The sequence below is a fragment of the Neltuma alba genome, unplaced genomic scaffold (genome assembly GCF_004799145.2).
Source record: "Neltuma alba isolate B1F8T4 unplaced genomic scaffold, ASM479914v2 tig00012157_pilon, whole genome shotgun sequence".
Taxonomy (NCBI): Eukaryota; Viridiplantae; Streptophyta; class Magnoliopsida; order Fabales; family Fabaceae; genus Neltuma; species Neltuma alba.
Window position 1 is genome coordinate 140,035 of NW_021636705.1, and position 21,503 is coordinate 161,537.

At 34.8% G+C, this 21,503-nt stretch overlaps 1 protein-coding gene across 3 annotated transcripts; it reads right to left on the reverse strand.

Annotated features, from left to right (window-relative positions):
• Window positions 1–2,499: 2,499 nt before the first annotated feature.
• On the reverse strand, window positions 2,500–5,140 carry LOC114723852 (uncharacterized). 3 transcript variants are annotated; one of them, XM_028910093.1, is made up of 2 exons: window positions 4,553–5,123; window positions 2,500–2,865 (listed from the first exon to the last, which is right to left on the reverse strand). In XM_028910093.1, the coding sequence occupies exons 1-2, from the start codon at window positions 5,114–5,116 to the stop codon at window positions 2,821–2,823; spliced, it is 609 nt and encodes a 202-aa protein (XP_028765926.1). In that variant the 5' UTR covers window positions 5,117–5,123; the 3' UTR covers window positions 2,500–2,820. The 3 variants fall into 3 exon arrangements, with proteins under 3 accessions (XP_028765926.1, XP_028765924.1, XP_028765925.1); XM_028910091.1 differs by lacking the exon at window positions 2,500–2,865 and adding an exon at window positions 3,624–4,005 and having other exon boundaries at window positions 4,553–5,140; XM_028910092.1 differs by lacking the exon at window positions 2,500–2,865 and adding an exon at window positions 4,012–4,183 and having other exon boundaries at window positions 4,553–5,139.
• Window positions 5,141–21,503: the final 16,363 nt, after the last annotated feature.

A 21,503-nucleotide genomic window follows, 5' to 3' on the forward strand; every position in this document is an offset into this window, starting at 1 on the left:
CTTTTGTTTCTATGATACATATTACCGTTTAAATATGTAATCTAAATTAAATTTTGGTCCACATACATACACTCAGAATTGTTATAATTTTTCTGTACTACATTAATTACTAATTTACTTTTTATTCCTTCCCAAAAATGTTCAGGCCGGGGGAGAAGGATCACTTCGACCCGAACGCAAGTACCCTAAATAATAGAACTTGTTTCATTTTATATTTTAAATTCAAATATTTTTATAAGTGATATAGCGTAATTCCCATCGCATCATCTAACTCAATCCATTTTTTAATTTCTTAATCTTTCCCTTTTCCTAAAGTTATCATATTGAGTAATTTTTTCAGAAAATTAACATGTAAAGACCTATAAATTTATCTCATTTTTTTAGTAAGTAATCGTAATTTTTTCCTTTTTAACTTATCTATCTCATTTGTATCCCAATAATTGAATTTATCATATCCTCCCGACCTATTTTATTTTTTAATTTTATAATTAAATTAAAAAGTTTTGTAGACTAAATTCAAATGTTTTATATTTTGTAAAAGTATATAACGAGATTAATCCCCAAATTTGCAAATATAAACATATGTATTTACATAATCACTCTACCAATAAAAATGATAAATCAATAAATTCAGCATGAAATCATGTTCTTAACGTAAAAGAAGGTTATATTTAAATTAAGTGCAAAACAATAACTTCCTTTTATTTAAAATTAAAAATCGTTTTCAAAAATAAAACAGGCTAATCTACAGATTAACCAGTGGTGGGTTTTGGGTTAAACAAGAAAAACTCAAAATGGAATGACAACCCTTACTTTTTGATGCGTCAATAAATGAGATGTACAACAACCTTATCCGAAGCAGCACTTATTTACAATTGAGAAAACCATAAGGAAAAAAATTATAGAAACTTGATTAAAAATAATATGAAACTATAAATACGGACAAATTAATCTTTTTTCTTCAGTTTTTTTAGCAATAAAGGGGATAATATTTATGTTTTAATTAATTTATTCCAATGATGCTCAATAATTTCAAATTGCATAGAATGTGCCGGGGCATGCGACTATCGGTGTTCAAAGACACAGCACAGAAAGGCATGTTTAACTTTCTGCAACTTGTGTTGTGAGAAATGCCTGTGTGTACCCTCAGGAACATATGGTCACAAGGAGGAGTGTCCTTGCTACAACAACTGGAAGACCAAGGAAGGAACACCCAAGTGCCCCTAATTTTGCAAATATATATAATTATGAAATTTTATGTAATGATGTTATTATTAAGTTGAAATGTTTCTCTTATAATGGCATTTCAGTATCTCTATAATAACGAAGTTTTATTTAGTATTTTTTTGAGTTTTTCTTTTTCTTTTTTGTTTTTTTTTTAATTTCATATAATTGTAATGGTCGATGCACTTGTGCAAAATACGTCTTTTTAGCAACGGCTTCTCTACATTTAAAGTGAGAGACTGAGACGTGAGATCGACGGCAATTTCATAGATAAAGAGCGAGACGGTTTGGTTTTTTTAATCTACACTAGTTGGAAAATTAATGTAAAAGGGGACTTTTATTGGTGTAAAGATTTTGTTTTTAACCGCCATTGTTTTTTTTTTTTTCATGTGATGCTTACTCTTCTTTTTTTTTTTTTGGAGTATATTATTACTTATAGTCCCTAATATAAAAATTAGTTGAAAATTTAATTTAATCATAAATATAAAATCTCAGTCTATTTCGTTTTCAATATTTATGTATTTTGTCTTTAAGTAGTCCCTATAACGATTAGAGAAATTTTTATCAACAATTAATTTCAATACACATAATTAATAAAAATATTTTAAGAACAACTAATTAACATAACTAATTTTTTTAATATTCATAAATTAGTCATGTAGCTTTAATATTAAACACCAAAGGTAGTATTATCCATGCAAAACCAGCCGGTTAATCCAAAAACCAATATGCATTAGTAACGAATGAGAATGCTATTATGTTATGCATATGAAAAGTCTAATGCTTCATATATACTAGCATCTAATATGAAAGAAAACACTTCGGTAAATAAAAGTTAATCCAGTTATTAAGGAATCGGCTCATATCGGTAAACTTACGAGTTCAAATCATTATCACCTTATCGATGTCTAATAAATGACATGCTAATTTCAGAATTGGATGAATTGGACATTACGCATCAGATGTACGCTTTGTCCTATGAAAAATGTATTTGTTTTCATATTTGTCCTCTCCCCAAATTCTCATCTGTTTGCATTAAAATTAAGGAACCGTGTGTGAAAATTAGCATTGTTTTCATCATTGGAGGTTCTCCATAGACTGTTAATTGTATGAGCTTAAGATCCCTACTCATATTGCACTAGACAATTTCCTTCATCTTTATTAATTCATAAAGCTAACTTATTTCATAATTTAATAACGACTTTTCTTCCTTACTTCTCTCTACCTATCTTGGATAAAATACAATCATTATCACACAATATATGAACAGGAGACTAAAGAAAATTGACAGGCAACGTAGTTATAATATAGGTCAAAGGTGGAACACTTGCAACTAAGAAAACTAGTGTACATGAGAATACAAGGTTTAGTATAGCAGCATATAGTACAGGCCTTTTGTGATCTCTTGTAGATTGCATCTGTAGCACAGTTCAACACCACTATGTAACACCATCCGGTCTATTTTTGATGACTTTATTATGTACATTGATGGCAATATAGGTTTTTCTAGGGATAGGACTATTACACCAGACTCGTCTTTTGAGTCATGATGAGATAAGCTACTCCATTAAGACATGCAACCACATAAGCGTGCGCCTACTCTGTAAGTAGCATAGGAATTTCATCCACAGGAGCTGGAAGCTGCAACATGGAAAAGTAAGATTTGTACAAAAATTTAGTAAATATGATCCAGAGTTTGATATGAAGAGGCCGGACAAACAGCATTTAAATAATGATGATGCCAAGACTAAGGAATGAATGAAATGTTCCAAGACAAGTAAGAAGAAACGAGGGAAGTGGAACTGGAAACAGGCTGCACAAAATAAGTTAATAAAACCATGCACCCTCAATAAGTGTACGCATCTAGTTTTTGGCAAACTTGTCTTTCGCAAGACTGCAAATTTGCAAAGGGAATCCCAGGGAAAAAAGATAAGGTAAACTAAGGGATTAAATAGTGGCCATGTGCTTCTATGCTGAAAATAAATAAGGGCAAAGAAATGAAAGGTCAAATCGGAAAGACTTGTTGTTATTGCTGCTGCTGCTGCTGCATGAATGGTTCATATATTATTTCAGCATATAACTTTTCCATCAAATACTACTAATATTTGGCCTCAAGATCAGTGATTCCTGTAACAACAGTTTTGCCAGGCTGCCAGTTCAATGGCCAGATGCCAAAATATAGAAGAATCGATGCAGTGAATGATTAAGACAACTTTCCAGGTTCAGCCGATGAGGGAATGCACTCAAGAGCAGGGCGATAAGCCCATACAAAAGCACCTTATTTGATGTTCCGCAGTCATATCCATTACATTGTTGAATGCCATGCATTTTGCTAAGCGTAAATTTGTCAGTTATTTTCCTTTCTTAACTAAATTGATAAACAAATCATCACAAATCAATGGGATGTATCTTCATACCTGTATATTCTCATGGTAACTTTATTCAGAGGACAGACAAAAAGTTTCAATATGCACAGAGGAAACCATAAATCTCACAAGACTGATCATTCATTAATTGAATGATGGCAAGATGAATAGGTGGGAAAAAATTCTAGACTGTCAACTATTAAGAGTTTAGTCATTTGGTTTAAAAACATGTACAAAAGATAGAATCAATATCTTCCAAACTGGGACATGCGCCTTGACAGATTACAATTCACTTCTTTTCAAGGATTACATGGACGACTTCATCATTTCATCTGTCCTATTTCTACAGCAATTTGGCAAATTTCCACTCAAAATTTGGAACTGATATGGAATTCGAAATCACAATACGCAAAACCTGTCAGGCAACACGTATTGCGATAGTTCAAGTTCAACTTGAGCAACATGAATGACTACAAATCTAATCCATGTGAAGAAGAGACACAGCTACAAATCTAATCCAGCCTTTTCACAAGCTAGCCCATCAATCACAGATCGCAGAACCTTAACTCCATAATGGACTTCCTGTGTCCTAACTTCAACGTCACAAAACATTTAAAAATATGGTAAATTCGAATAAACAAATCAGTGTCCTGTTAATATTAGAAGAGTTGAAACACTGAAAAATATTCAAGACTTCACCCAAATCAAATATTTAACAAAGAAATTGTTCATCTTTACCCCATTACGCAACCATTTTCGTTAAATTAAAATGTAGATAAGAAAACATGGGGAAGTTACGTGGTAATTAAACAAGCATATGACTATTTATATGACGTTATAAACCAGGAAATTTGACTTTGGGCCGGACCTTACGATAGATAGGAAGTTCTCATAAACAATATCCAATTCCTCGCTAGACCTAGTAGAAAATGGTAGAATATACCTAGCAGAGTGCTCCTTACCTCGAAGACCCGTTTCAAGGATCCAAGACGAGAACCCGTGACGGAATCACGGCAAGAATGGATAGTCTTGAACTGATCAATATCGAGCTTCTTGTTAATGAACCCGACCTGGAAATAGATGCTCGCAGACGGCGGCAAATCGACCCTGATCTCGTCGACATCGAGCCACAAGAAAAACCGGCGCACTTGGATGCCTTCTAGGTCGGTGATGGAACCATAGCTGAGCTTGCCCGTGATGGTGGTGTCGTAGTACACCAAGTAATCGAACTCAACATAGCAAGGCTTCTTCAGATGCACTACAAAACTACCATCGGAAGAGAGGGAGTAATCGACGACGGAATCCGGTAAAAGGCCACTTGGGAGGCCAAATATGGGGAGAATTTCGTACACCGTTTGGTTAGAATCGTCGTGAAGATAAAGAGAGAAAGAAGGTGTTATTATGGTGAAGAAGAACAAAGAAATTGTGAGAAGAGTCAAATCGAAAGGGGACTTAGGGTTTACTGCCATGGCTGGAGAGCGGAGCCGACCACAGGGAGAAGACAAGAAACGATGGGGATTATTCATTTATTTGTGTAGACCGCCATTTCGGGACCGAACGTTCTGGAATTTGTTTTCAGCAGCCGATTGGATTTGACTTTTTTGTATTTATAGTTTTCTTTAGTTTTTAACTTATTTTATTTTATGTATTCTTTTCGAAAAATCACAAGAAAGACCCTTGAAATTATAAAATGAGTCCTTAAAATAAGAAAAATTACTGTCAAAAACCGGACCTTAAATATAATACTATTCCTTAATATAAATACTTTTTGTTTGGTCCTAATAAGACCCCAATCCATTTTGTCTATCATATTTATGCATTTTTTTTCAAGATAGTTCTTCTAATAATGATAGTTCTAGCCAATATACTTAATTAGTAAGGATATTTTAGGAATGACAACACTTATTTATTACAAATAACTAACTTAACTCACTTCCTTAATCTCCTCAAATCAACTGGGTCTTATAATTAGGACCGGAGGTAGTAATATATTACAAAAAGACTAAAATACCCCCATTCCTTTTGTTCTTTCTTTCATCCTCATTCTGTTCGTTTCTTTTCTCTTCTCTTCCTTTCCTCTTCAACTATGCCTTCTCTTCTTCCTCTCCTCTCTTCTTCCACTATGCCTCCATTGTCGGACATAAACTTGCTATCATTGATCTCCGACCTCACTTACTCATGTCCTCGTCATTAGTGCCTTAGTTTTCTTTTTTCATTTTAAGATTTCAGATTAGTGGAGCTTCGATTTCACGAAAGGCAAAGGAAGATCCGAAATATCAAATATGCAAAAGTGACGAGCTTCAATGTTAGACTTGGGTCGTTGGTGGTTGTTGGTGCTTCGGTTTGGCCGCTGATGGCTCTATGGTGATCAATGATGTTTCTTGGTTTTCTACTTTTTGATGCTTCTTCTCTGATTTTTGGATTTAAGTTGTAACTCAAGCTGTATTTTTAGTTTAACCTGCGGGTTCAATTTTTGTTCCTCTAACTCAATTCAGCAATGAGCTTATTCCTTATACGCGTCTCATTACTATGCACTCTATGCGTGGGTCCCCCTTGAATTGTCGTCTAGTTTTTAATAGAATGCAGAGGAAGAACTTTTGGACTTTTGGACGTGATTTAGGCATGCTTTGGACTTTTGGATGTGAATTATGTTATCAAGCTTGGTTTTGGTGTTGATCATACAAGTTCATGTCTTATTAATTAAATTTCAGTTTGAAGGATATCACGTTCCTGTGGTTATGAATGTCATATGCCTACTTCCCACCAAAATGCATTACTCTTATCTTCCCCTTATTGCTCTTCAACTTTATTAAGCTAGTTAATTTTTCTCATTCTTATGCTGTGCCTTTTTCTTTTTTGTCAATAGCTTCAAACTCAACTGAAGAATCATCTTGATGAACTTTGGGAAGATAGTGTAGTTGCCAGAAAAAAGGTTTTTAATGGCGGTTATTAAAGGTTTTTCATGGCAGTTTTGGAGGCGCAGTGGATACAGTCAACATTGAAAGGTAAATAAAACATAACAGCTGTGGAAATTCAATTTTCCACGGCGGTTTTTAACAGAACTGTCGTGTTAAATCGTTTTAACAGCAGTTATTATAGTTAAAAACTTAATTTTTTTTGATAATACTGTGTGAATTTCTTTTTACCTCCCTGCAGTTTACAGTTCCAAATAAATCCAGGTAATGCATAATATGTAGAACTATTTCAAGATGACCGTATGAACAAATAATTAACTAGCTAGTTAATATATATACATATAGCGCAGCAAGCATTGAAATGTCTAGGTAAGACAGAAGCCAATCCTAAAGCTACTTCTCCTAACAACAAGTAAAGGTATAATTCAAAGAATAATAACAAGTTAAGTGAATTCTATATGTACAATAGAACTAAGGAATATGTATAGGGGGAAAACTAATAAGAGAAAAAAATCTAACAATGAATTTTTAAGGAATGACCTAACTATTTCAAAATTTCAAAATTCTCTAGCAATATTGTTGACAAAATGTCTCTCATCAAGTTGATTTCATCCATTTGATATGGCGCAGCATTTTGAAATACCTGTAAATAAAAAATAGGAAAACCATATTGAAGGTACCTATACTTTCTTTCAATTTTTAATTTGGTACCTATGTGTTTTTTTCCCTTTAATTAAACATTTAATTTTATCTTTTTAGCAACATTAGCTCTTATAACTTTGTTCTATTGATATTTTTAGTCTCTACATAAGGATTAATGATGTTAATAGAGGAAAAATAAAGATTTAGTTAAGAACAAAAAACACGTAGGTACCAAATTGAAAATGGAAAAAAAGTATAGGTACCTCCAATATGGTTTTCCCTAAAAAATAATGTAGTTAACTTAATAAAAAATGTGAAAAGAATTAAAGAATTACATGTAGTGTAACTTATCTTTACCTCGTCTAATTTCTCAGTTACCCCTGTCTCAATGATGTCATTTATGTAGCAAATGACATAATATCCACATTCAATACTATCTTGTTGACAATGGTACTAACAAAATAAAATATAAAATTAAATATTAGACTTTGATTATAAACATTAACTTTAATTATTGAAAAAGACTTAAAAGTATATATTTAGCTCAAAACAACATACTTTTGGGAGAATCCATATTAGTGGTTGTCTATTTTGCTTCTTTGCCACAATATTGAAACTATAAAAAGCCCTATCAATAATAAAATTTAATGATATTAGAGCATATTTTTATAAACTTCACATGTAATAACTATATAAACATAAACTAATGTGTTGATGATGTCTCTGGTTTCTTCAAATGAACTTCCACAGAGGGAATCAAACCAGTAGACTTTATTATCAAAAGGGGCACAAACAATTAGGGTCCAATGTTAATTGCAAAATATGAACCATGTTAATTATAATCCTATACATACAACTTGTGTATCTCAAATACAATAATATATTTACCCTTCCATGTAAGGTGCAAAATATGTTTGCTTTCTCATCTGAGTCATTGTGGTCATCATGTAGATCGACCTCGCTTCGACAGTATTGACTATTTCCTGCACCCTTTGAGGACATATCAAGCCATATGTTCCTTCAAGTCCTGCTTGCTAACAGACTTGAGTAAAGTGCCTGTTGTTCAAATAAGAAACATTAGGATATGCATAAGTATAACATGAATTAAGAAAATGATATTGTAACTTACAAAATAGCCAGCTGCATGAAGACTATATCCAGTTCCTCAAAGTTGAGGAACTGAATGAGGTCCTTCTTGTCAAGGGTGAAGTCGTATATGACATCCAAACCCACAATCCCCAGCGGTATCTAGAAAGTAATAGGCTTATCCATGTTTGTTACTATGGAATGAAGAACCTCCAAACTGGAATACATAAGCGTAAGATCACCAGGAAGATGTAGGAGTATAGGATCTGATGATGCGCTCTTTGTGGCCTTTTTTATTGTCGCCTTCTTTGTCAATAGCTTTGCAATAAGTCTCTTTGGCCATAAAATGAAATGTCTTTTAGCCTAAGCTAATAGTTGAACCTCATTAGTAGGGTTGGGTACCGGTGTACCACCATGACCACGAAGAATCCTATCCATCGTCAGCCTTACTTGGTCCCTAATAAATTTCATGCAGTGGATTGTTGTGCCTAAGAATGCTCGACCATTAGCGACATGAATAGTTGAATCTTCAAAGTCCACATAAAGAGCACACGACATTCTATCATCTTTGACAGGGTCAGAGTTAGGATCAGGGTCAGACACTATCAAGTGCTGCGTCTAATTATTACTACGCTTCCCACTTTTTATCACAGGTGAACCCTGAAACATAATATGAAATTAGTTAAGGAATATTAAATAAGTTTACATGGATTAAATAAACCTTTACAAGATTTGAAAAGATGTGTGATTATTGCCTGAGAAGGTTCAGACACCTGAGGCATCTGGAATCCGGCCATGCCCATCATCATCATGGCCTGTTGAAACTTGACGTCGAACTCCTCATGTATTTTTTGCATCTTCGCCTTGTGTTGTTCACTGAGTTCAGCTTGAACTCTCCCTGTTTCTTCATGTAATCGCCGGTTTAGCTCCTCTTTAGATACCATGTTAGTAGAGGATGATCCAGTGCTTCTTCGTGAACCAGAGCTAAAAAATTATTTAATACCAATCCCTTTAGAGGCCCCTCTGAATTTACCAGGATGGTTAGTCTTTCCAATAGGAGTGGCTAAGATATCCATTCGTCATTGAGAAACGAATGTAACTTGGGATAATTGCTCCTCAAGTGTATCCTGTAACATTAAAGCAACAAATTCAATTTAAGATAATTGAAAAAGACAATTTGAAGCATAATGTATGAATATTACTTACAATCCTCTCAGCAATGACAGTAGACTCTGGAGTAATGTATTGACTTTTTTTAATCCTCGCCGCCTTTCATTTTTCTTGACGAGAAGGATGCTAATGGGTGGAATATAGCCAGTAGGATCTAAAGCAGGAGCCATATGTTCATTCTTTATCCATTTCTCCATCGTACTTCTTTCTAACCCACCATACCCTGCACGAGACATAGTATGTGGACACAAATTCTGCTCAGATATTTGCTTGTTCTTCTGACTTAATGCCTATGACAATGAAACAGATTTAACAAAGTTAGTTTAGTTAAATAAGTATGAACTGATTAAAAACTAATTTTGAAGAAGTCAAACCTAAAATGCAAGGTCTTCATGTTACTTCACAAAACTCTCCCATGCCTTATCGCTAATGAACTGGTATCGTTCCTTAAGATGCTCACCCTTTCTTTTTCCGTGAATCTAGTGTTTTGTAAGCATGGATTTAAAATCCCTCCACCATGCATCAAGTTGCTTAAACAGACGGTCTCTCATTTGCTTAGTGGCGAGAATATCAAATGTCAGCTGCAATACAATAGCATAGGGTTATAAGTAAATAAGCAATTATAATTGAAACAAATAGAGAAAAGAATTCATAATGTACCAAAATGTCCTCCTAAATGTTTTACTTCAAATCTTTGTCCACCTTCTTCAAGCTAGGAATATCAATCCTAATCTTAATGGATGCGACATAACCCACATAACTAGTAAATTGAGCCCCAGTCTTTCTTACAGGCTTCAAATCATCATCAAACTCCACTATAATCCTCATGGGCTATGTGGTCTCATCATGTAAAGCCAAATACTTCATATGAGTTAGCCATCTACCCTTTCTTTGGCTAGTAGTAAAGGAGCTGTCGTCGCCAGAACTCTGTTGACCGGATCCATCTATTTCTTGTTCAAAGAACAACCAATTAATAAATGTAAGAATAAGAAATAAAACATTAAGTATAGTTAACAAAAAAAATCATATTATGAATAATAATAATAAATATGAAATGAATTTAATAAGAAACATCAAATAATTTATTTAGGATTTACAACGATTATCCTCTCAAATTCCTTCACAATGATATTATTTAATAGCATAGTCATTACCTACCAAATCTAATTCAACTGTTTTAGGTCAAGTAGCTGTGAAAGGCGGGGTGTCATCAAAATTAAACTCTGAGTCACCATCATCTCCACCAACTCCTTGCCTCTTACCTTGAAGCACAATAGACAATTTCTTCTTTGTTAGATTGAGAACATAAAACATTTGTTTCACTAGACTAGCTAAAATAAATGGCTCGTCTCCATATCCAAACCTCTTAAAATCGACTGAAACAAATCCAAATTCTTCATCTACTTGCACAGCATTACTATTAACCCATTTACATTTGAAGACGGGAACTTTAAACTATTAGATTTAAGGTTTTGATGATAACAAATCAAGTAAGTTTGGTTTAGTATGTTGGTCGATGACCTGATCAATCAAAGGTTAATCGATCATGTGTCAGATAAAATGTCTCTGTATAAAAGTAACTTAGCAATAGGATTGATTGATAATTTGCTAGATAAATCAATATTTATGAGTTGATCGATCAATTGATCCATCAAGGTTAACACTATTTAGTTACAAGTTTGCAGAAAATTAACAATCAATTAATCGAAAAATTTAATGTTTGATCAACTGACAGAAAAAGATACACAATTCTGGTAAGCATTTATCGATCACTTGATCAATCAATGAGTTATCGATGAGAACACAGATAAATGGTAAAGTCTTCATACTTACTTTATATTCTGTCTAATTTCTCTTTTATCAATCACTCCTTCGATCAATCTTTAGTTGATCACCTGTTCTAATATTGCTTAGAAACCTACCGTGTCAGAAGCATTAATGGCAAACTGCCATTGTAACACACAACTGGTCTTTCAACGGCTAGAAGCTCTTCAGTTTAATGGTTAATTAGTCTTCTACTACTATAAAAGACATGAATGACATTGAATAAACTATTGAATACGTGAGCTACTGTCTGTTGAAATATTTACTCTTGCATTCAATACTTTGTTTTTTCACTGAGCTTTATGTTTAATATTCATTCACTCTGTTAGAGAGTTTGATACACCTTTTTCTTATTTCCTGAGAGTAACTCAAGAATGTGGACTCTTGAGGGGATTGTAACCTTATGAGTAGTAAGAGGGAGTGATTGAGAAAGTCAATTGTTGTACTGAGGCACCAAGAGCCCGTTTAGTCTTGGGATCATAGTGGAAATCTCAGAGGTGTTTAAGGACTAAATGTAGGTCAAGTGGTTAAAACTAAACCAGCATAAATCCTATGTCTTCGCTCTGCGGTGAAACCCTTCTAACTCATTTTCTCTGTTTTACTTACCTCACTGTTTCATTACGTTGAATTTTTATAACTCACCTAATTCACTTCCTATTGGATAAAGTTGCCACTAACATTTAGCATCAGAACAGGTCTCTTCAGTTAAAGACTTAACTGTTCGAAGAGAGATCCTATGGTAGGTTTTGGAGATAGTGTGCTACTCAAAGGTTGTTCAACATCAAAGCCACCTGGTTTCAATGGAGAAAACTATACCTTTTGGAAGATGAGGATGAAGATCTTCATTAAAGCTATTGAGTATGGATTGTGGGACATGATAAAGCAGGGCAACTATATTCTAATGAAAACGGTAGATGGTCAACAAGTTTGTAAGAGTCCTAGAGAATTTGATGAAGAAGATAGGAGGCTAGTAATGTTGAACGATAAAGCTATCAACATACTGACCTATGGCCTAAGTCAAAAAGAATATTTTCGAGTTTTCAGTTTGGAAATTGCAAAGGAAATGTGGGAGGCACTGAACATTACACACGAAGGAACAACCGTGTGAAACAGAGCAGAATCAACACTCTCACCATAGAATTCGAGTTATTTAGAATAAAAGATGGAGAGAGTATTCAAGACATAGAAATTAGATTCTCACACTTCATCAATCACCTCACCGCATTTGGTAAAAAGTACAGTCAAGAAGATCAAGTAAGGAAAATACTAAGCGGTCTGACGAAGGAATGGGAGCTGAAAGTAATAGCTATTAAGGAAACAAAGGGAGAATCAGTCGGCTCTGTCATGATACTATTCAGAAGCCTAGCAGAGTATGGGAGCAAACAAAAATACAAAAAGGAGATGAACAAGAAAAATCATAAGGGCATCGCTTTCAAAACTCAAGCAAGTGAAGATGACGAGGAAGAGGACCTAGAAGACGATGAAATGGGCCTTATAGTTAGAAGATTCAAGAAGTTCTATAGAAACAAAGCCAAAAGGAGGTTCCAATTAGAATGTAAAGCCTCTACATCTCAAAACGAGCCTAAAAACCCAATCATTTTCTTTGAGTACAAAAAGCCAGGACACGTCAAAGTAGAGTGTCCTCAACTATCTAAGATGAAGGATAGAGAGAAAACGAAAGAAAAGTTCAAAAAGAAGAAGGCCTTTATAATGTCAATATGGGGAGACAGTCCTTCAGAAGAAGAAGAAAGCAATGATAAAGAAACAGCTAGCATATGTCTCATGGATCAAGATGATGAAGATTTAGAGACAGATAAGGTAATCACTTATGAACCCTCTTATGATGAATTACAATCTAAATATAATGCACTACATTTAGAATTAGTAAAAATTGCAAAGGAGTTCGTAAGCTCCAAGAAAAAGATAAAACTTCTAGAGGAACACAAGCAAAGCAAATAGACACCGTAATAGAAAGAAAGCTGATAAGCTCACAAAAACCTTAAAGAAATTCACTAGGGGTAGTGAAATGCTCAAAGTGATTCCGGTAGCCTAACAGTGCTCGATGGATAAAACAGGAATAGGATATGATCCTACTCAAGATAAGAGGAAAGACATTTTTTAGAAATGCTGTTCATTCTTCTAATCCCTTTGCATTATGTTCTTATTGTAACTATAAAGGTCATACAATCTCTTCTTGTCATCACAAGAAGAAAGGAACTTACGGGACATTAAAATGAGTACCCAAAGATACTTATATACCTAGGACAAACCATACTAACCAAAAAGGACCCAAGAAGGTATGGGTATCTAAAATGTGATTATTCTGTTGCAGGTATGTCTTAAAGCATCCAAGACAAACAAGTGGTACATTGACAGTGGATGCTCTAGACACATGATGGGTGACACTGAGAAGTTCTCGTCACTCAAACCAAAAAAAGGAGGCCAAGTGATCTTCAGTGGAAACCAATGCGGGAGAATAGCTAAAAGTGGAGTAATAGAAAGTGACAAAGGAATGAAAGTTGAAGATGTCTACTATGAGAAGGTCTATGTCATAATCTACTTAGTGTTAGCTAGAGTACTGACAAAAACAATTGGGTGCTCTTTAATTCAGAGGAATGTCAAGTAATAAGCAAAGATGATTTGCCACTGAAAAAGGAAGAATTGAATGTAAAGCTGAGAGCTCCAAGGGACAGTAACTGTTATACTATTCAAATCGATTCAAAACTTTTTGAAAACTATTTTGTTACCAAAAATGAGGAAAGTTGGCTTTGGTATAAACGTCTTGCTCACGTTAATGTGAATCAACTTTCAAAATTAACAAAAAGAGACTTCGTTATTGGTTTACCTAAATTCAACTTAAACATGATATTGTTACGATGCTTATAAAAAAGATAAACAAACAAAGTCTTCGTTTAAATCAACGAAGATAGTCTCAACTGAAAGACCACTCTAAGTGCTTCATATGGATTTGGTTGGTCCATTAAGAGTCCAAAGTTTTGGTGGAAACTTATATACTCTTGTAATAGTTGACAACTATTCAAGATTCATTTGGATCTATTTCTTTCCTCTAAAGATGAGACATTTAGTGCATTCATCATTTTTGCTAAAAAGGTCTAAAATGAGAAAGGTATTTCTATTGTGTAAATTAGGACTGATCATAGAGGAGAGTTTGAAAACAATAAATTAGCAGATTACTGTGAGGAGTATGGGATTGACCACAATTTTTTAGCACTAAAAACTCCTCAACAGAATAGAGTTGTGGAAAGAAAGAACAGAGTGCTCACAGAAATGGCAAGAGTAGTACTAAATGAAAAAGGGATTTCTCAAGTATTTTGGGCTAAAGCAATGAGCACAGCTTGCTATATCTCAAACAGAGCTTACATTAGGACATTGCTTGAGAAAACTCCATATGAGATGTATAAAAGAAGGAAGCCTAACCTAGCTCATCAAAAGATCTTTGGAAGCAAGTGCTACATTCACAATAACAACAAATAAAATCTCGATAAATTCTATTCTAAAGCTAATGAAGGTTTATTTTTTGGTTACTCTAACCATAGTAAAGCCTATAGAGTTTTCAACAAGCACATTTTTACTATTGAAGAATCAATGCATGTTGTGTTTGCTGAAACTGAGTCAATTTCAAAACCTCTAGATGATAATGTTGAGATTGTTCAAAGTTTTGAAAAACTAAATTTGAACAAATCTTCAAACAAAGTACCTTCAGAAGAGATTTTAGAAAATAAGGATGATTTAAATGAATCTCTTTCTCAAGAAAATTTAGAACAACTTAAAGCTTGAAGGCATAATAGAAACCATCCTCTGGAATAAATCATTGGTGAAGTCAATAAAGGGGTCAAAATCTAGAGACAAGTGTTCAATGAAGTACGTTTCTCTGTATTTATTTCACACATTGAACTGACCAGTATTGACGAGGCTTTATCTGATGAATTCTGGATAGTAGCAATGCAAGAAGAGCTGAACCAACTTGAGAGGAATCAAGTTTGGGAATTGGTACCCAGACCTAATCACCATCCAGTCATAGGCACCAAATGGGTATTAAAAAATAAGCTCGATGAATCTACACAAATTGTCAAGAACAAAACTAGATTAGTAGCTAAGGGCTATAATTAGGAAGAAGGCATTGATTATGAGGAAACATATGCTCCAGTAGCTAGATTAGAAGCCATACGAGTACTCTTAGCCTTTGCTTGCATAAAAGATTTTAAATTATATTAAATGGATGTTAATAGTGCATTTTTGAATGGTTATATTTTAGAAGAAGCTTTCATCAAGCAATCTCTTGGTTTTGAAGATCCTAATTTTCCTAATCACGTTTAGAAACTGAAAAAGACCTTGTATGGTTTAAAACAAGCTCCCAGAGCTTGGTACGAACGACTTAGCAATTTTCTGATAGAAAAAGGTTTTGAAAGAGTCAAAGTGGATGCTACACTTTTTATTAAAAGAAGTAGAAATGAACCATTAATTGTTCAAATTTATGTGGATAATATTATATTCAGAGCTACTAATGAGGATCTTTGCCAAAAATTTACTAAGTTAATGTAGGGGGAATTTGAAATGTTAATGATAGGAGAATTGAACTTCTTCTTGGGATTATGATAGAACCCTATCTTTATATGGTTTTCTCAAGTATTTTCTAATGTTTTGCAACACTTTTACCCTCATTATGCATGTATTTATAGCTTTTTTATTACATTGGTTCATGCATTGCATTTTGCTATTTAAGGGGTAAAAAGGGTCAATTCTCCTTCCTTAATTATAATTGCCTTGATATGTAATTTGTTAGTCTTTACAAAACTCTCTTGTTGTGATTTTCAGGCAATTAGAAAAGGACCTAAGACCCAAGATAAAGCATTGATAGAGCCACAATGTTACAAGGACCAAAACACAAGAGTTTGGAGCATTCTACCTCCCCAGATCGCGGCATGGATTGCTGAGTTCATGACCCAGATGCCTTTTTAATAAAATTACGTGCTGTCTGTCTTCCCAGGTCGTGACATGAAACTTCTAAGGTTAGGACCTAGGTCCTCTAAGTCGCAACCTGACACTCCTAAGGTCACGACCTGAGTGCGTTAATTGAAGCTGTGCGTTTTGAAATAGGTTTCTGAGCTTCTGCACCTAAAGGGGGTAGCCACCATGAACAGATACTCTCCCATTCTGTATATTTGCATAGGGTTGAGCCACCATCATTTCCTCTCAAGTCTCTATTAATCCTACACTCAAAACCTCCATTTTTCTTCACCTCTTCATCATTTTCTGCATTTCTAAACTGATTAAACCACTTCAACTACCTTCTTCTCTATTTTTCCAACCCCATTTTTAGCATCGCCATGGCTGTTCATTCCTAGAGTGATTGCAATCGGTTTGAAGATATAAGAGGCTAAAATCCTTAGCCTTTTGGTGATGGAAGACAAAACTTGAGCTCAAGGACCTAATAGGGAGTTATCGGTATGAAGTTGTGTTTGATTCTGTGTTAGAGATTTCTAATTTAGGGATTTCTGCATCTGTTTCAAACTTAATTTATGATTGTAAATCTTATATTTAGACTATTGAATATATTTGGATTGGATGCTGTTAATGTTGGATCATTTATATAAATATATCAGTTTTGAATCCTTTTGTTCATTTAATTATCAGTGATCATTAGGTGTGATTAATCTGTGTCCTTGGTATTCAATGATTATCAATTGACTTTCTGAGGACATTTGCATTATCCGTTCATCTACATTCTAAGTGGTTTTTAACAATGTTTTAAGAGATGTTAATTGACTTCGATTAAAGTGAGTTTTCATTAATTAAGATATTAGACTCGAGTGATTACTTAGGGTTTTTTTAGACTTAGAGACTTTCTAAAACTCCCAATCATTTTAAAGAGCAGTGATAGTTGAGTTTTCATCATCGAGAGACTGTTTTACCATAATTTCCTTTTAATCCAAAGCATTTCTTCATTCAATTAAAATACCAAAAAATTTTAATTCTTTACATTTTACATTCATTGTACCACCCTTACACAGTTGAAAACCCCTTTGTTTTTTTTTCCTTTACCCAAATCATCATGTTTTTTATTACCAATTTAGACTAGATTGTTTTCCAATAAAGCGCTTTTCGAGAAGAATGATTGGTTGCATCTTATACTACACTATCTGGTGCAATCACAATTTTGATGACCCAAAAGACAACATTCTAGTCTAATTAGATTACAAATCAAACAAAATAAAAATGGAACATTCATATCCCAAACAAAACATCTCAAGGAGTTACTGAAGAAATATGGCTTGGAAAATGAAAAAACATAAAAACTCCTATGAGCTCAACCATCTCACTAGACACAGATGAGAAGGGCAAAGACGTGAATCTAACTAAGTATAAAAGAATCATTGGATCACTATTCTATCTCACAGAAACCAGACTAGACATTCAATTTAGTGTGAGAATTTGTGCAAGATATCAATCAGCTCTTAAGGAATCACACAAAGAAGCCATCAAGAGAATCCTCAGATATCTTATCAGAACACCAAATCTGGGAATCTAGTATCTAAAGAAAGGAACAGAATATCTAGTGGGATACTCAGATGCTGAACATGGGGGCTATAAAACGGATAGAAAAAGTACTAGTGGACAATGTCAATTTCTAGGAGGATGCCTTGTCTCGTGGTTGAGCAAAAAGCAGAATACTGTGGTAACATACTCTACAGAATCAGAATATGTTGCCACTACTAGTTGTTGTGCCCAGATTCTATGGCTAAAGCAACAACTACAAGATTTGGGAATAAACTTGAGGGAGATACCAATCCTATGTGACAATACACGCATAATGAGCTTGTCTAAGAATCTAGTTCATCATGCTCGAACCAAGCATATTAATGTTCGACACCACTTCATTCAGGACCATATTCAAAGAAAGATGTGAAAATAGAATTCATTCCTATTGAATATCAGATAGTAGACAAATTCACAAAGCCCCTCGATCAACAGAAATTTACTTACTTCAGAAGAGAATTGGGAATGGTAAATCCCAACGAGTTGTAAGAAATCTCACATTACTCCTTTAAGCATTTAGATTTAAAGTTTTGTTGATTTAAAGAGTAATTGAAGCATCGGAGTGGATAGGAAATTGTTTTGTAGGAAACTCTGTTTAGGCATCAAAAAACAGAGGTAAACAGAGTATGGAATGATTGATGAAGACATCAATAATTATCTTTGAAGATGGCCTGAATTATCGAGCACCTAATCGATAAATAAGGCATATGGAGTAGACCAGAAAAGATGGAAGGAGCATTATCACTAAGTTGATCGATCACACAATTATCAATCAAAATATCAATCAACAGTAACAAAGAATCTCAGTCAAATCAATCAGATGGGTAAGAATTATCGATAAGCTGATCGATGAGTTGTTAATTGATCAAATGATCGATAAACCAGACCACGTATAAGCCTTTCACTTAATATTTATCGATAATGTGATCGATTATTTATTGTTCGATAAGTTTATCGATAATTGCATTCAGTGTTCTTAATTGTTCTTCTTATTTATCAAACATGTGATAGATCATGTATTGATCGATAACTTGATTGATCACTTTTGTGTTTATAACGTTCAGAATTTGAAAAACCCCGTCAGTCTCAGAATCCTAACTCAATCAACGTTACCCCCTGTTTTCATGTAACGGTCAAAAATTCACTGGTCCATTAAATTTCTCACTCTCTTTCACTCGAAATCACTCCTTCAGCCCTCTCGTTCACTGCCAAACCTCTCAAACCCATAAACCACCGAACATTCTCTCGAATTTCTTCTATACGATAAGAAATGGCAAGAGTCAAGCTGTAAAACCATTAACCTCAAAACATTATAAACTCGTCATAAAATCACTACTATGATAGAAAAGGAAAGCTGTTACAACAAACTACCATAGTAGAAAGAAATTTACATAATTTTTGAAATTAACATTTAAACTCGGTTCAAACTCAAACTCCATTGCATGCAACTAAAATCATTCATTTACATCAACTGGGCCTCCGAGCCTCCGGCCTAGGTAACAAAAGACATCACATCAGCTCATCCAAATGGTTTCCAACAAAATAAATCAGAGTTTCATAAGACACTAGAAATGGCCTCTGACCAACCAAAATAAGGAGATAACATTCCCTCCAGTTTACAATAAGGCCGGGTAATCAAAATATTTCAAAAGGGGTCCTAAATGTGGCAATATATACTAGCCATACATATACAAGGGCTAAAGGCCTAAAGCTAACCAAGCTCAAGCCTCTGCGTCTCTTCCCGATGGCACATGCCTAGAGTCTTTACCTGAAAACATTGTAAACCACGGGGTGAGACAAACGTCCCAATAACCAATCTTTCCAATTCAAGGTACTACTAAAGAAGTGCTCGTGAGGTGTCAAGTGGGGCAGTTCACAAGTAATATGATAAATGATAGCCACAACAAGTCATGCAAGTGCAATGATGTAATCCCATCAACCATATCCCTCACTTGGGGGGATTTTCAAAAGCCGAACCCGGCCTATCCCTCACTATGGGGGGACGTAAAGAGCCAACCATCATGCATTAATGGAGGCCTTACCACGTGGTAGTAACAATCAAATCTCTCACCAATTCCCAATTCATGCATCATTCTCAAACCGTAATCAAAGAGTAAATAATCATTTCACAATTAACTTCTTTCAGTAGCCTATCTTTCACAAGTTCCAAATTCATTCAATATCAATTAAAACCCCACAAGACAATTTTTTCTTTTTAATATACAACATACACTTTGAACACAGTTGTTACTTGGAGCACAAAACATAAATTCACTCACAATACCATAAAAGCATGTACAAAGGATTGGAAAGTGGTTACCTCTCGCCTGAGCAAAGAATAACAAACCACCACGATGCCCCGTGTACCAAAGACTCACAACCGGTCTACACAAGCACACAAACATACAACCACCATGTATTAACTTTCAAACTAATAATGTGGCCAAAACAACACTTGGGGACACAAAATTCCTAGCTCCAACTGAAACTCTACCCAACTAAAAAGGGTATAACCATCAAGGCAACACTCCAAGGTCATAAAAATCCATTACAACCTTAATTCCTTTCCAAACATCAATTAAAATTCATAACCTCAAGGACCCACTATAGGAATTCAACACCCAAACATCGCATTTGAATAATTGAAGTCTTAACAACATTCTAAACTGATTAAACATCCAATTTAACCCTCCTTAACATAACCCAAATCACAAAACTCAAAATCAACCTCCACATTATCATCCTCAATCACAAACCTCCCAATCTCATAAACCCTAACTCCAAAAGCTCCAAGTTCTTCAAATCCAAGAAAACTACACTGATTAAATACTTAGACTAACCCAAAGAAATCGATTAAACTCAAAACAATCGGTCAAAAACCTTAATTCCATAACAACCTAGAAAACTCTAGGGTTTCACCATAAATCCTCAGAAATTCCAAGAAAGAAAGTAGATTAGAGGTTAAAATCACTTACTTGAGGTAATGGATCCTTAGAAATGCCCCCTCCAAGCCAAAAATTTGAAACCCTAGCAGAGCCTCTCTCTATTCCTTCAAATTTTCTAATTTTCGCACATCTGACCCCTCCAGTGACTATATAGGTTCGACCCCTTTCGCCGCGGCGAACCCATAACTTCGCCGCGGTGAACTAATCCCGAAAGGGATTACTCGCTTGAAAACCTGACTTCGCCACGGCGAACTTCAATCTTCACCGTGGCGAAAGCTTCCGGAGAGGAAACTCTCGCTCGCCCAGAAAACCTTCGCCATAGCATGCCCTAACTTCGCCGTGGCGAGACCTTCCCGAGAGGTAAACCTCGCTCACTTGAACAACTTCGTCGCAGCGTTACTCTGATTTTGCCGTGACCAAACCTTCCTGAAAAGACACTCCCCCCTGGAACTCCTGGTTTGCCGCAGTGAAGTTTTACTTCGCTGCGGCGAACATACCCTGAGAGGGGTCTGTTCACCTATTCCTCCAACATACCTCAATTCCAACCCGAACACCAAGATCGACATTAAATCACTAATCTATCCTCAAAATCAACCAAAAAGAGGCTATTAAAACCTGACAAAACTCAGGATGTTACATAAGCAAGCGACTCACTGAGAAGAAAGCACCAAGAAACAAACACTGTCCAAGGAAATAACTCAGGCAACTTCTAAGAAGCAGTATAGACCTAAAGCGAAACAAGATTCTTTAAAGAAGAGAGGGGTGCTCAAAAT